Source organism: Oncorhynchus kisutch, linkage group LG18 (assembly GCF_002021735.2).
Source record: "Oncorhynchus kisutch isolate 150728-3 linkage group LG18, Okis_V2, whole genome shotgun sequence".
In the NCBI taxonomy this organism is placed as follows: domain Eukaryota; kingdom Metazoa; phylum Chordata; class Actinopteri; order Salmoniformes; family Salmonidae; genus Oncorhynchus; species Oncorhynchus kisutch.
The window spans coordinates 20,168,223-20,182,995 of record NC_034191.2 but is presented as its reverse complement, the minus strand read 5'-3'; the positions used below and the strand labels follow the sequence as shown (position 1 = coordinate 20,182,995).

Below are 14,773 nucleotides of genomic sequence, written 5' to 3'. Positions count from 1 at the left end.
AGGTTTGAGGGAAAGATGAACGGAGCAAAGTACACGAGAGATCTTTGATGAAAACCTGCTCCAGAGCCCTCAGGACCTCAGACTGGGGCCAAGGTCCACCTTCCAACAGGACAATGCCCCTAAGCACACAGCCAAGACAACACAGGAGTGGCTTCGGGACAAGTCTCTGAATGTCCTTGAGTGGCCCAGCCAGAGCCCGGACTTGAACCCGATCGAACATCTCTGGAGAGACCTGAAAATAGCTGTGCAGCGAAGCTCCCCATCCAACCTGACAGAGCTTGAGAGGATCTGCAGAGAAGAATGGGAGAAACTCCCCAAATACAGGTGTGCCAAGCTTGTAGCATCATACCCAAGAAGACTCCAGCTGTAATCACTGCCAAAGGTGCTTCAACAAAGTACTGAGTAAAGGGTCTGAATATGTATGTAAATGTGATATTTCAGTTGAACATTTTTAAGACATTTGCCAAAATTGTAAAATAAAAATGTTTTTGCTTTGTCATTATGTGGTATTGTGTGTAGATTTAGAGGGGGGGATTTAATCCATTTTAGAATAAGGTTGTAACATAACAAAATGTGGAAAAAGTCAAGGTGTCTGAATACCTCCCGAAATCACTATATAACGAATAGGATATTTACTATTAAAGTGATGCATATATTTTTCTTAAAAATGGCTATTGTTTTGCACAAACAAAAGAGCATCAATCACATACCTAAAATATGTATTGGGGTACATTTTAAAAGATACTTTACTGAAGAGCTCAGTGACTTTCAACGTGGCACCATCATAGGATGCCACCTTTTCAACAAGTCAGTTCGTCAAATTTCTGCCCTGCTAGAGCTGCCCCGGTCAACTGTAAGTGCTGTTGTTGTGAAGTGGAAACGTCAAGGAGCAACAACGGCTCAGCTGCGAAGTGGCACAGCACGTAAAAATCATCTGTCCTCGGTTGCAGCACTCACTTCCGAGTTCCAAAGTGCCTCTGGAAGCAACGTCAGCACAATAACTGTTCGTTGGGAGCTTCATGAAATGGGTTTCCATGCCTGAGTAGATGCACACAAGCCTTAGATCACCATGCGCAATGCCAAGCGTTGGCTGGAGTGGTGTAAAGCTTGCCGCCATTGGACTGTGGAGCAGTGGAGACGCGTTCTCTGTTGTGATGAATCTCGCTTCACCTTCTGGCAGTCTGACGGACGAATCTGGGTTTGACGGGTGCCAGGAAAAAGTTACCTGCCCCAATGCATATTGTAAAGTTTGGTAAAGTCTGGTGGAATAGGAATAATGATCTGGGGCTGTTTTTCATGGTTCGGGCCCCCAACAAAGTCTTAAAGAAACACATATCAATGAATAATGCACAGAGTTCCCATTTGTATGTCACATTTTATGTTAGTGTATCACATTGCCAGAAAGGGTAAAATTATCACTATTCATCAATCTATACTTATTCTACTAAAATATCACTTGAGGGGTGTAATAAACCACGCTGATAACTGATCGATTAAACAAACACATAAATAATTCACATTGCATGTGTATTCGTATAGTATGATGATAGCACTACTGCAATGCGCATTTGGATACCCACTGCTTAAAGCCATAGCCCGCTCCTGTGCGCATGACGCCCCTCAATCAAGGTCTTTTCTTCCATGGTGCTCGTCCCCGTGTTCCATTTATTCCAGGAGGGATATCATAGGAGTTCGCGACACCGTTATATAGGTTTAAAGTCACTTATAGTCACCAAATCCCACTTTGCGTCTGCCTTCTTGAGCTGTTTATCCTAGGCGTGTACCTCTGGAAACCTGTTTTGTTTGGTGAGTTTTTTTGTTTGTTGTGCCAACAATTGGGCATGTTTATGATTCCTGAAATGTAGCAATCCGTAGATTCACATGCCCATAAAACGTATAATATCCAGTGAGCGAGTGACGATAACCTAGCCTAACTTTTGATTAATATTTCTTTTGAAAGTAGAAGGTTGGAATAATAAATGACCAATTTAATCGAATCCAACTCACATGCGTTTTAGGCAACCGCAAAAAATGTGGACTGAACGTCATATTTGATTTACCCTGGCGTTAATGTTTGACAGCTGGCCATCCTCCTGTCAACGGTGTGCACATAAACGATACAACTCTCCCAAAAGCAGTATGAAATGAGATACGTGCACGGGAAAACAAATCTGAATGGAACAAGACAAACCGGTATGTTTCTACTTTCTTTTTTTTTTGTTGCTCAAAGTAAAATATAAAATAATGATTATCTGTTCATAATCTCTTATTTCCTATATTGCCATTATCCCTTTGAGTAGGCCTAGTCAACCTCCATTTCTTTTCATGAGTCAATACATTATCAATATTCTAGTGATTAGATTATCTATCTGGATGTATAGAGGCTATTGCCTAATCCACAACACCGGATTTTGCTTGCTAAGAAATGGCCTTTGGACATTGTGCATACTGCATGCTGGTTTGGTGAACACTATGTACTCTCATTCACCCCACTCCAACTCCTGCCACACACACTGTGAATTATGCTGATATCAAGATTAGATTAAAAAGCAGTGTTTGGTGGTTCAAGTAAAAGGCACTAGGAATAGTTCAGTGGTGAGATAAGCCCCCTACCTCTACCCAGCCACAGCAGTCCTCCTATAATAACCAGTCTGGAGACACATTCATTCAAGGGTTTTTCTTTATTTAAAAACAACTATTTTCTACATTGTAGAATAATAGTGAAGACATCAAAACTATGACATAAAACATGGAATCATGTAGTAACCAAAAAAGTGTTCAATCAAAATATGTTATATTCTTCAAAGTAGCCAACCTTTGCCTTGATGACAGCTTTACACACTCTTGGCATTCTCTCAACCAGCTTCATGAGGAATGCTTTTCCAACAGTCTTGAAGGAGTTCCCACATATGCTGAGCATTGTTGGCTGCTTTTCCTTTACTCTACGGTCCAACTCATCCCAAACCATCTCAATTGGGTTGAGGTCGTATGATTGTGGAAGCTATGTCATCTGATGCAGCAATCCATCACTCTCCTTGGTCAAAAGCCCTTACACTGCCTGGAGGTGTGTTTTGGGTGATTTTCCTGTTGGAAAAACAAATGATAGTCCCACTAAGCGCAAACCAGATGGGATGGCGTATCGCTCTGGTGGCCATGCTGGTTAAGTGTGCCTTGAATTCTAAATAAATCACTGACAGTGTCACCAGCAAAGCACTATCACACCTCCTTCTCCGTTTACCTACTCTGCATCTCACAAAGACACAGCTGTTGGAACGTAAATGTTTATTATTGGCATCTGCTTGTAGTGGTTTCTTTGCAGCAATTTGACTATGAAGCCCTGATTCAAGCAGTCTCCTCTGAACAGTTGATGTTGATGTGTCTGATACTTGAACTCTGTGAAGCATTTATTTGGGCTGCAATTTCTGAGGCTGGTAACTTTTTAATGAACTTATCCTCTGCAGCAGAGGTAACTCTGGGTCTTCCTTTCTTGTAGCGGTCCTCATGAGAGCCAGTTTCATCATAGTGCATGGTAGTTTTTGTGACGAAACTTTCAAACTTCTTGACATTTTCCGGATTGACTGACCTTCATGTCTTAAAGTAATGAATGATGGACTGTCGTTTCTCTTTGCTTAATTGAGCTGTTCTTGCCATAATATGAACTTGGTATTTTACCAAATAGGGCTATCTTCTATGTACCACACCTATCTAGTCACTACACAACTGATTGGCTCAAACGCATTAAGAAGGAAAGAAATTACACAGATTAACTTTTAACAAGGCACACCTGTTAATTGAAATGCATTCCAGGTGACTACCTCATGAAGCTGGTTAAGAGAAAGCCAAGAGTGTGCAAAACTGTCATCAAGGCAAACGGTGGTTTCTTGAAAGCATCTCAAATATAAAATATATTTAGATTTCTTTAACACTTTTTGGGGGGTTACTGCTAGATTCCATATGTGTTATTTCATTGTTTTGATGGCTTCACTATTATTCTACAATGTAGAAAATAGTAAAAATAAAGAAAAAACCCTGAATTAATAGGTGTCCAAACTTTTGTGTGTGTGTGTAAACTCAGCAAAAAGAAACTTCAACTGCATTTATTTTCTTCAAATTTAACATGTGTAAATATTTGTATGAACATAACAAGATTCAACAGGTCTCAGTGTAACGCTCATTCCTTCAATGATAAACGCGAATCCGACCATCACCCCTGGTGAGACAAACCCGCGACTCGTCAGTGAAGAGCACTTTCTGCCAGTCCTGTTTGGTCCAGTGACAGTGGGTTTGTGCCCATCGGCGACGTTGTTGCCGGTGATGTCTGGTGAGGATCTGCCTTACAACAGGCCTAAAAGCCCTCAGTCCAGCCTCTCTCAGCCTATTGCGGACAGTCTGAGCACTGGTGGAGTGATTGTGCGTTCCTGGTGTAACTCGGGCAGTTGTTGTTGCCATCCTGTACCTGTCCCGCAGGTGTGATGTTCAGGTGTACCAATCCTGTGCAGGTGTTACACGTGGTCTGCCACTGCGAGGACAATCAGCTGTCCGTCCTGTCTCCCTGTAGCGCTGTCTTAGGCGTCTCACAGTACTGACATTGCAATTTATTGCCCTGGCCACATGTGCAGTCCTCATTCCTCCTTGCAGCACGCCTAAGGCACGTTCACGCAGATGAGCAAGCACCCTGACCATCTTTTTTTGTGTGTTTTTCAGAGTCAGTAGAAAGGCCTCTTTAGTGTCATTTTCACAACAATGACCTTAATTGCCTACCGTCTGTAAGCTGTTAGTGTCTGAACGACCGTTCCACAGGTGCATGTTCATTAAATTGTTTATGGTTCATTGAACAAGCATGGGAAACAGTGTTTAAATCCTTTACAATGAAGATCTGTGAAGTTATTTGGATTTTTATGAATGATCTTTAAAAGACAGGGTCTTGAAAAAGGGACGTTTCTTTTTTGCTGAGTTTATATACACAGTTGAAGTCCGAGTTTACATACACCTTAGCCAAATACATTGAAACTCTTTCACAATTCTTGACATTTAATCCACGTAACAATTCCTTATTTTAGGTCAGTTAGGATCACACCTTTATTTTAATGTGAAATGTCAGAATAATAATAGAGGGAATGATTTATTTCAGCTTATATTTCTTTCATCACATTCCCAGTGGGTTAGAAGTTTCCTTAAACTCAATTAGTATTTGGTAGCACTGCCTTTAAATTGTTTAACTTGGGTCAAACATTTTTGGTAGCATTCCACAAGCTTCCCACAATAAGTTGGGTGAATTTTTGGCCCATTCCTCCTGACAGAGCTGGTGTAACTGAGTCAGGTGTGTAGGCCTCCTTGCTCACATACACTTTTTCAGTTCTGCCCACACATTTTCTATAGGATTGAGGTCAGGTCTTTGTGGTGGCCACACCAATACCATGACTTTGTTGTCCTTAAGCCATTGTGCCACAACTTTGGAAGTATGCTTGGGGTCATTGTCCATTTGGAAGACACATTTGCGACCAAGCTTTAACTTCCTGACTGGTGTCTTGAGATGTTTCTTCAATATATCCACATAATTGTCCTACCTCATGATGCCATCTATTTTGTGAGGTGCACCAGTCCCTCCTGCAGCAAAGCACCTCCACAACATGATGCTAGTGTTCTTCGGCTTGTAAGCCTCCCCCTTTTTCCGTCAAACGTAACGATGGTCGTAATGTCCAAACAGTTCTATTTTTGTTTCATCAGACCAGAGGACATTTCTCCAAAAAGTACGATCTTTGTCCCCATGTGCAATTGCAAACCGTAGTCTGGCCTTTTTACGGTGGTTTTGGAGCAGTGGCTCGTTCCTTGCTGAGCGGCCTCTCATGTTACGTCGATATAGGACTCATTTTACTGTGGATATAGATACTTTTGTTCCCGTTTCCTCCAGCATCTTCACAAGGTCCTTGCTGCTGTTCTGGGAATGATTTGCACTTTTCACACATCTGTGAAATCAAACTGTCCACTTAGGAAGCAAGTTTCACATGCTGTTGTGCAAATGGAATAGACAACAGGTGGAAATTATAGGTAATTAGCTAGACACCCCCAATAAAGGAGTGGTTCTGCAGGTGGTGACCACAGACCACTTCTCAGTTCCTATGCTTCCTGGCTGATGTTTTGGTCACTTTTGAATGCTGGCGGTGCTTTCACTCTAGTGGTAGCATGAGACGGAGTCTACAACCCACACAAGTGGCTCAGGTAGTGCAGCTCATCCAGGATGGCACATCAATGCGAGCTGTGGCAAGAAGGTTTGCTGTGTCTGTCAGTGTAGTGTCCAGAGCATGGAGGCGCTACCAGGAGACAGGCCAGTATATCAGGAGACTTGGAGGAGGCCGTAGGAGGGCAACAACCCAGCAGCAGGACCGCTACCTCCGCCTTTGTGCAAGGAGAAGCAGGAGGAGCACTGCCAGAGCCCTGCAAAATGACCTCCAGCAGGCCATAAATGTGCATGTGTCTGCTGAAACGGTCAGAAACAGACTCCATGAGGGTGGTATGAGGGCCCGACGTCCACAGGTGAGAGTTGTGCTTTACAGCCCAATACCGTGCAGGACGTTTGGCATTTGCCAGAGAACACCAAGATTGGCAAATTCGCCACTGGCGCCCTGTGCTCTTCACAGATGAAAGCAGGTTCACACTGAGCATGTGACAGTCTGGAGACGCAATGGAGAACATTCTGCTGCCTGCAACATCCTCCAGCATGACCGGTTTGGCGGTGGGTCAGTCATGGTGTGGGGTGGCATTTCTTTGGGTGGCCGCACAGCCCTCCATGTGCTCGCCAGAGGTAGCCTGACTGACAAGTTTGAATTCCATTGATAATTTTTGTGTGATTTTGTTGTCAGCACATTCAACTATGTAAAGAAAAAAGTATGTAATAAGAATATTTCATTCATTCATATCTAGGATGTGTTATTTTAGTGTTCCCTTTATTTTTTTGAGCAGTGTATATATGAATGTCACTTTTATCAAAATATTTTTACCTACGGGTGGTCCTAGGAATCAAACCCAGTGTCCTGGCATTGCAAGCGTCATGCTCTACCAACTGAGCTCCCACTTTATCGTCTTGTCTCCATTCTATCCTCCTCCTACCCCTCCTTCATCCTGCACACTTTCACCCCAGAAGCCCACTTTGAGCTGGCCCTGGTATTGTGGAGTGGCCCAGGGAACAATGGCCCCACCAGCCCATATGGAGACAGAAAGTGTAACCACGGTGATGGAGCTGTGGCAGATCTTTATATTCCCATCATGTAGCAAAAACCCTTTCAGATAATTCACGTAGTACAGCAGGAGACACGGAGAGAGGGGAAGATTAAGGAAAAGGTCTGCATGACAAATTAGTGTCTGTGTGACCATTACATTAATCCCTAGTTTGTGTGTGTGTGTGCTCAGTGGGCCAGCCTTACTGGTGTCTTTACGTAAGGCCATAACCATGGCAATACCAAGCAGTGTCTAATATAAGGCTGCTTCCCTCAATCTCTCTCTCACTTCCTTTCTCTTCCTCTGTCTGCCTTGCCAACCTACGTAGCACATCATGCTCAACATCAGCAGATGGAGATAGGTGGGAGAAAAGGACAGGAATATGTCTGTCTCACCCTAAATCGAGTGGAGCCCTCTGTGAATGCAGCCTGCTGTATCATCCATCTGTGTGGGGGACATCTTTGGTCTGTCAAAGAGGATCTTTCATTTACCAGAGTTAGGTATCTTTGTGATCTGTTGAGGAAGAATCTCTTTGATATGTGCTAGAAAAGGATGACTGTACAGTGGGGATCTCTCCTCATTGTGTGTTTCTGAGGAGGATCGTTTGTGTCTTTTGTGTTGGCCAAGGCTCTCGGAATAATGGTTAATAGGATACTGTGGCTGCACATGTTACATTGCATCAGCCCATAGAAAATACATGATTCAGGGATGGCCCCCTCACTATTTGAATTGTCAACAGTACATGTTGACTATGCTGACCTTTGTTTTGGTGAAGACTAAAAAATAATTGCATGACAAGGGTGATGGGATGAATTTGAGCTATAAATGCATTGAACTCAACATCTGTCAATAATGCGAAAGACACCACCCTGTCTTGACGGAACACTACAAAAGAACGACAAGCGACAGGGTGAGGAGGAGGAACAAGAGGAGGAACAGAAGGGAGAATAAAAGGGTCATCATGATTTTGACGTTGCCCTTCTACCATACTCCCATACCCTGTGTGGGCGCTGTGTCGGGGGTGGGGAGGGGGCAGGGCGATGTGTACTAAGTGAGGAAGGGGTGTGCCATGCTTCCCAAGGTGGCACCCGTTCTGCCCACCACCACTCTATCAGTCCCCCTATGTGTGCCGTTTTGTGTCCTTGCTGTTGCCACTCTGTGGAGCTGCCATGCTGGGAGTGGGCTTCTGCCACCTGCTGCCTGCCTCCCGACCCCACCCTGACCCCTGGGTGGACAGATAGTAGAGCTGGGGAACAGGCGGAAGGAGGGACGAAGGCCTTCTCACAGGTAAGGAAGCTTATTTTCTTTTCAGGTAGGATAGTTAGACATCTTTGTTTTAGACAAGTGAGAGGCACACAAGTCTTATGGATGCTCAAGCTTGTCCCATGGCCCTATTCAATCTTCGGATGAATATAGGTCACACCCTCCAAGTGACCCAGTGACTGAACCCTCCCTGACTCACCTTCCCATTCTTTCCCACCCCACTAATCCCACCTGCAGGGGAATCCATTTGTCAGGGACACAGGGGATGTCAAGGACCAGAGCACTGCTGCATATGATGAGTGAAATGGCACCTTGGCAGCAGTGGAGGCTGCTGAGGGGAAGACAGCTAACAATAATGGGTGGAACAGCAAATGGAATGGCATCAAACACATAGAAACCATGTGAACCACATAGAAACCATGTGAACCACAAGTGAACCACATAGAAACCATGTATTTGCTACCATTCCGCTCCAGCCATTACCATGAGCCCGTCCTCCCCAATTAAAGTGCCACCAATCTCCTGTGCTTGGCAGTTAGTCTAGGTCAGACACATTCTGTAGGCTCCAGGTTTAAACTGGGAGGCATGCCAGATAGTTATTGTTCTTGTGGTTACTCTGTTTCTTCAGTGTTGGGTTTCTGGTTCCTCTAAATACTGGTAAACGTCATGGGAAAGTGTGAATAAATGGGTCAAGGATAATCTGGCATGCTTACATCCCTACATGCTTTAAAGGGCGCCAACTGTTTTGTGGGCTGTTTTAACTCTCTGTTCTCTGTGTATCCATGGATACAGGCTCACCACTGGAGGGTGCTATAGACCTACAAGAGGAAGAGATGGAACAGTCTGTCAGTGAGTCCAATGCAAGACTCTTCATCCAAGAATGTATTGATATACTGTGTAGAACAGTGGAGGCTGCTGACGGAAGGATGGCTCATAATAATGGATAGAATGGAGTGAATGGTATCAAATCAAACATAAAAACCAAGTGGTTGATACCATTCCATTTACTCCATTCCAGACATTATTATTAGCCCATCCTCTGACGTTCACCCTGGATCCCTCTGCTGCTGCTCTATCCCTCCAGCTCCTCCCTCACTGTGACCTTCCACGGACCAAGCCCTCCGTCACTACCGGTTCAGTATCCCAGGAGTCTGCCCCTCAGCTCCTCCCTCACTGTGACCTTCCACGGACCAAGCCCTCCGTCACTACCGGTTCAGTATCCCAGGAGTCTGCCCCTCAGCTCCTCCCTCACTGTGACCTTCCACGGACCAAGCCCTCCGTCACTACCGGTTCAGTATCCCAGGAGTCTGCCCCTCAGCTCCTCCCTCACTGTGACCTTCCACGGACCAAGCCCTCCGTCACTACCGGTTCAGTATCCCAGGAGTCTGCCCCTCAGCTCCTCCCTCACTGTGACCTTCCACGGACCAAGCCCTCCGTCACTACCGGTTCAGTATCCCAGGAGTCTATCCCTCCACCTCCTCCCTCACTGTGACCTTCCACGGACCAAGCCCTCCGTCACTACCGGTTCAGTATCCCAGGAGTCTGCCCCTCAGCTCCTCCCTCACTGTGACCTTCCACGGACCAAGCCCTCCGTCACTACCGGTTCAGTATCCCAGGAGTCTGCCCCTCAGCTCCTCCCTCACTGTGACCTTCCACGGACCAAGCCCTCCGTCACTACCGGTTCAGTATCCCAGGAGTCTGCCCCTCAGCTCCTCCCTCACTGTGACCTTCCACGGACCAAGCCCTCCGTCACTACCGGTTCAGTATCCCAGGAGTCTGCCCCTCAGCTCCTCCCTCACTGTGACCTTCCACGGACCAAGCCCTCCGTCACTACCGGTTCAGTATCCCAGGAGTCTGCCCCTCAGCTCCTCCCTCACTGTGACCTTCCACGGACCAAGCCCTCCGTCACTACCGGTTCAGTATCCCAGGAGTCTGCCCCTCAGCTCCTCCCTCACTGTGACCTTCCACGGACCAAGCCCTCCGTCACTACCGGTTCAGTATCCCAGGAGTCTGCCCCTCAGCTCCTCCCTCACTGTGACCTTCCACGGACCAAGCCCTCCGTCACTACCGGTTCAGTATCCCAGGAGTCTGCCCCTCAGCTCCTCCCTCACTGTGACCTTCCACGGACCAAGCCCTCCGTCACTACCGGTTCAGTATCCCAGGAGTCTGCCCCTCAGCTCCTCCCTCAGGTGTGTGGGGACGTGGTCATCGTCAGGGGTCAGTTTTACTGGGAGGTGGATGTCTGCAACAGCACTCTGTAGGATAGGTGAGGATGTGCACTCTACTCCACCTGGCCATGAGTTAATGGTAGTGGCAGAACAAGTACAAATCACTGCTTTGTTAATAATACTCTTAGCCTCTGGCATGCTGATATATTTCTACTGACAGATGGGCTACATTTCTTACACATAATCATGTGGCGGTTGTAGCCTACAAATACATATAGGCAGTCTTGTGCAAATACTCCCACACACTCATAATATTGTCCCTAGGGCATACATGACACAGGCTCTGTCCTACATAAAGTTCATTCACGTCCTTTAACTCTGCTCTGTGGTGCCGCCTGGTGGTGAACAGGATGTCAGCATGGATTCCCCAGCGATTGGCCGAACCACTAACAATTAAATAGTTTCTTTAACAATTTCATTTTGGCTTACAAGGCATATTGACATCTGCTCTCTGTAAACAACAGAAACTCTAATAATTTGGCCCAGCAACAAGCCATAAACAATCTGTTGATTTGAATCAAATATGACAGAAATGTGCAGCTTCATCATTAACTGTAGAGAGTCAGGCCAAATACGTATTAGTGGTTGTTGACCAGGATGACTGGCACTGTCGACCGAACATGGGATGGGAACAGCATTGATATTTGACATATTATTGCTCACTCGTGCCTATCCCACATGAACAAAATACTACGGTTTACTATAGAATGCTACAGTACTTACTATAGAATGTTGTAGTATACTATTGTAAATACTACAGTATACTACAGACCACAAACACTCCAGTAAATACTACAGTAATCTTCGCAAAAACACTACTGTAATTACTATAGTATATACTACAGTATTTCCTTTGCATATACCCAGCACATTCCCCTCCTATATCCCAATTTGTTCCACCCATAAGTGAGAGATGTTTCTCTCTTATGGGTGGCACCAATATTATTGTGTTCCCTACATAGAAAAGAGCAGAAGCTGACACTGCATTCAGACCTCAGTTCTACCTACCTACTGTATAGGTTATGGAAAATTTGCTCTTTAAATGTTTTGTCCATTAGGGTTCCACAAGTATTTTACAGTCTGCAAAAATACTACAGTAATTACTATAGTATATTGTTTTTCTTACTATGATTTGTATACCATAGTAAACTAACAACTACAGTCTTCATGGGGTCTTACTGGGGAATACATATAACAACTTTTTGTTTTTAAGTACAAGTGGCTGCCACGCACTGCCGCTACTAAATACATATAGGGAAAACACTGTGGGTGCCTGGGGGACAGTTTGTTCCTGCTCCAATCAACATGTTTTAGTCAGGCCAAACGAGGCAACAACTATGTAGCTTTGTTGAGTGCAGAAAAAGTTGGGCATAAAGACCACCGCGTTTCAGAATGACATTGCAATGTTTATTCGCACAATATTTAAAGACATAAGTTCCTTTCCTATTTTCCATACAGGAGTGAGCTCATTGGACGATGCTTGCGGCTGGTGGCTTGAAAGGCGGGGCTTGTCCTTCTCCACTGTGTACGATAGCCGTCGGGAGCCCTTACTGCCTACTCGCTTCAGCAACGCTGGGGTGCGTCCCGCTCTGGGGCTGGGCCAGGGCAGGCTGAGGCTCCGCTGTGGCCTACCCCCTCCACCCCACATCTTCCTCAGCCGAGTGTCCGCCGCGTCCACTGGTGGGGGTCGCTGGCGCAGAGACGTGCCCTTCCAGTCTGTACGGGCGGTCATCCAGAAGTTTGAGGAGCTGGCGGTGTCAGATTCTCACTCTGGGCTGGTGTCCAGTTTTGGGTCGTCCTGCTCCACTCTGGCCTCCTTGGCCGAAGCAGGCCCAGGTCTAGGCTTCAGCCTCAGCCCAGGAGCAGCTTGCCATCCTGGGCAAGAGAGGAAGGGGGCTGGGGCAGAGTAACATGTGGAGGACAGATTATAGTACCTTGTACAATGATGGGCCTCTCCCTGCTGGTGATAGGAGCAAACTACTACCACGTCACATTACAAATAGGTTTTTATAAGGTTGGTGATGACACTGTGTGACAAATTTGGGATAAACTTGTGAGATGGAAGGGCCATTCTTCTGCTTTATGATAGGAGAAACCCATTTGGGATGAGTTTGATCTTTGGATGACTATTTCCATTACTAATTTCTCATCTCTGAGGAACTCTGTGACTTTCTCATCAGTGTGATTGTGACCCAGTAGTTTACTTTCTCCCCAGGACGCTGGGCTTCCTCTAAGCTACACAACCCCCAGAGGTTTGGGGCTGGGCTCGGGCTGTCTGTAGGAGGAGGAGGATTTCTCACTGGGGGTCCCACACTCTGGTGTGGGGGTTGATGGTAGGACAGTAGGGTTGATACGGATGGTGGCGGTGTGTGTGAGGATGTGAGGTGTGGGAGTCAGTGGCAGTGACACTACCAGTGTTGACACTGGGTCACAAAGACAAGTGGTAAAGTACATTTATCCAGTGGTGTGTGTGTGTTACTCCCTCTGCCCCATCTTGTCTCTCCATGATCTGTCTGTTTTCTCTTTTTCTGCTTTTTGCATGTTCTGGAAAGGACAATCCAATCATTTGGTCAGACCACCCAAATTGTAAATCACATTGTAAAAAATAAATAAAAAATCCACCAAATTAAAGCAACCATCAATCAAGGGAAGAGCCGTTTGTACCTGTGGAGAGGAGAAAACAAGATGTCCACCGAGTAGTTGTTGGGCTGGGCCAATAATTTAATTCATTGACGTGCTACTTGTCACGCATCTTCAGGGAACATAATTGCGCACAAAAGACTGCGTCAGTATCAGTGGAATAATTCGGAAGAGACGGTTGGTCTGTGAGTCAAATGCGCTGTTACACTGTCGCCCCCCGAAACACTAATCTTGATGACTGTGTTGATGTTTAATGGTCGAGGTATTTACCGCAGGAATAAAAATGTGTGTACTGCGGCCAGTTATCACTGTGTTCTCGACTCTTGAAAACTATCAACTTTCCAAAGCCGCTTAAAATAAAGTGTGGAAGTAATCTCACTCTTATAAACAAAATTAGAAGGGGTAATGCAGAATTCAAAGGCACTCAGTAATGAGGTTTCTGTCGGGGGGTGATTCAAGCCTGGTGTTTGCTTATCGAGGGGGGAGCGGATCTGTAAGCAACACGGGAACAGCTGTAGAGAAGAACAGACCCACATAGACCCTGAACGTTACATACAGTACTGTAGGTGTCAGTGAGTTATTATTTTGGCGCCAACGTTTAGGCTGAGTAGTATAACGGACAAAACGGTCTGGTAACATTAGAGAATCAAGACTAGGCCTAAACTACTATATAATATCAGATATATACAGCAGGCTGCTACAGTGACGACTTGGAGTAACGCAATTGTACAAGCCTAAAGTGAGAGATATCACAGTTGGATCCGAGGTGTCAAAGACAAGTGGTGTTGTGTCCCCCTCCTCCCCACGTGTCCATGCCAATGGCTTCTGGTCGCTAATTGCATGGAGGGCAATAATTAGACTCACACTCTCCATCTAGGGAACCCTCGAAAATGGATTGTGAGAAAAAGACAACCAGGAGCACCAATTTAATTCGCACCCCCGTCCACTTTCATTTCGCCGTTTCGGCAGTGTTTGCGTATTGATTCCGAGCTTTTATACATGAATAAACATGAATTCTAACCAGACCGCAATTTAAATTTTGAGTGGCTATTCTCTACTTTCCATTGCTAGGAGTAACACAAGAATTAGCCTGACAACACCAGGTCATGTAGGCCTGGTTGGTCTTATTACCATCATTATCAACATCAGCATAACAGTAGCTATAAAGACATCATCCCTTACCGTTTTGTTGTTCTGTCAGTTGACATTAAGAACCAAATTGGAGGCAGTAAAAGGTTCTTCACCGAGACACATCCTGGTTTCAATTGACCTCATAATCTGTCAGTGTAGATGATTAGTGCTGAATATGACCGATTTATATTTCATCATGTATAAGTTTAATTTATAAATACTGGCATGGCTATTCAATCACTGGCATGTTATTATTTTTTCCATCATTAGGCTAAATAATATCCACCTCCTCCAAG

General features: G+C 45.4%; 1 protein-coding gene across 1 annotated transcript; it reads left to right on the top strand.

Moving 5' to 3' along the window:
* The first annotated feature begins 1,610 nt into the window (after positions 1–1,610).
* Positions 1,611–13,643, top strand: LOC116354792 (proline-rich receptor-like protein kinase PERK14). The gene is made up of 4 exons (XM_031796342.1): positions 1,611–1,658; positions 2,150–2,193; positions 9,271–9,327; positions 9,563–13,643. The coding sequence occupies exons 1-4, from the start codon at positions 1,611–1,613 to the stop codon at positions 10,737–10,739; spliced, it is 1,326 nt and encodes a 441-aa protein (XP_031652202.1). The 3' UTR covers positions 10,740–13,643.
* The last annotated feature ends 1,130 nt before the right edge of the window (positions 13,644–14,773 follow it).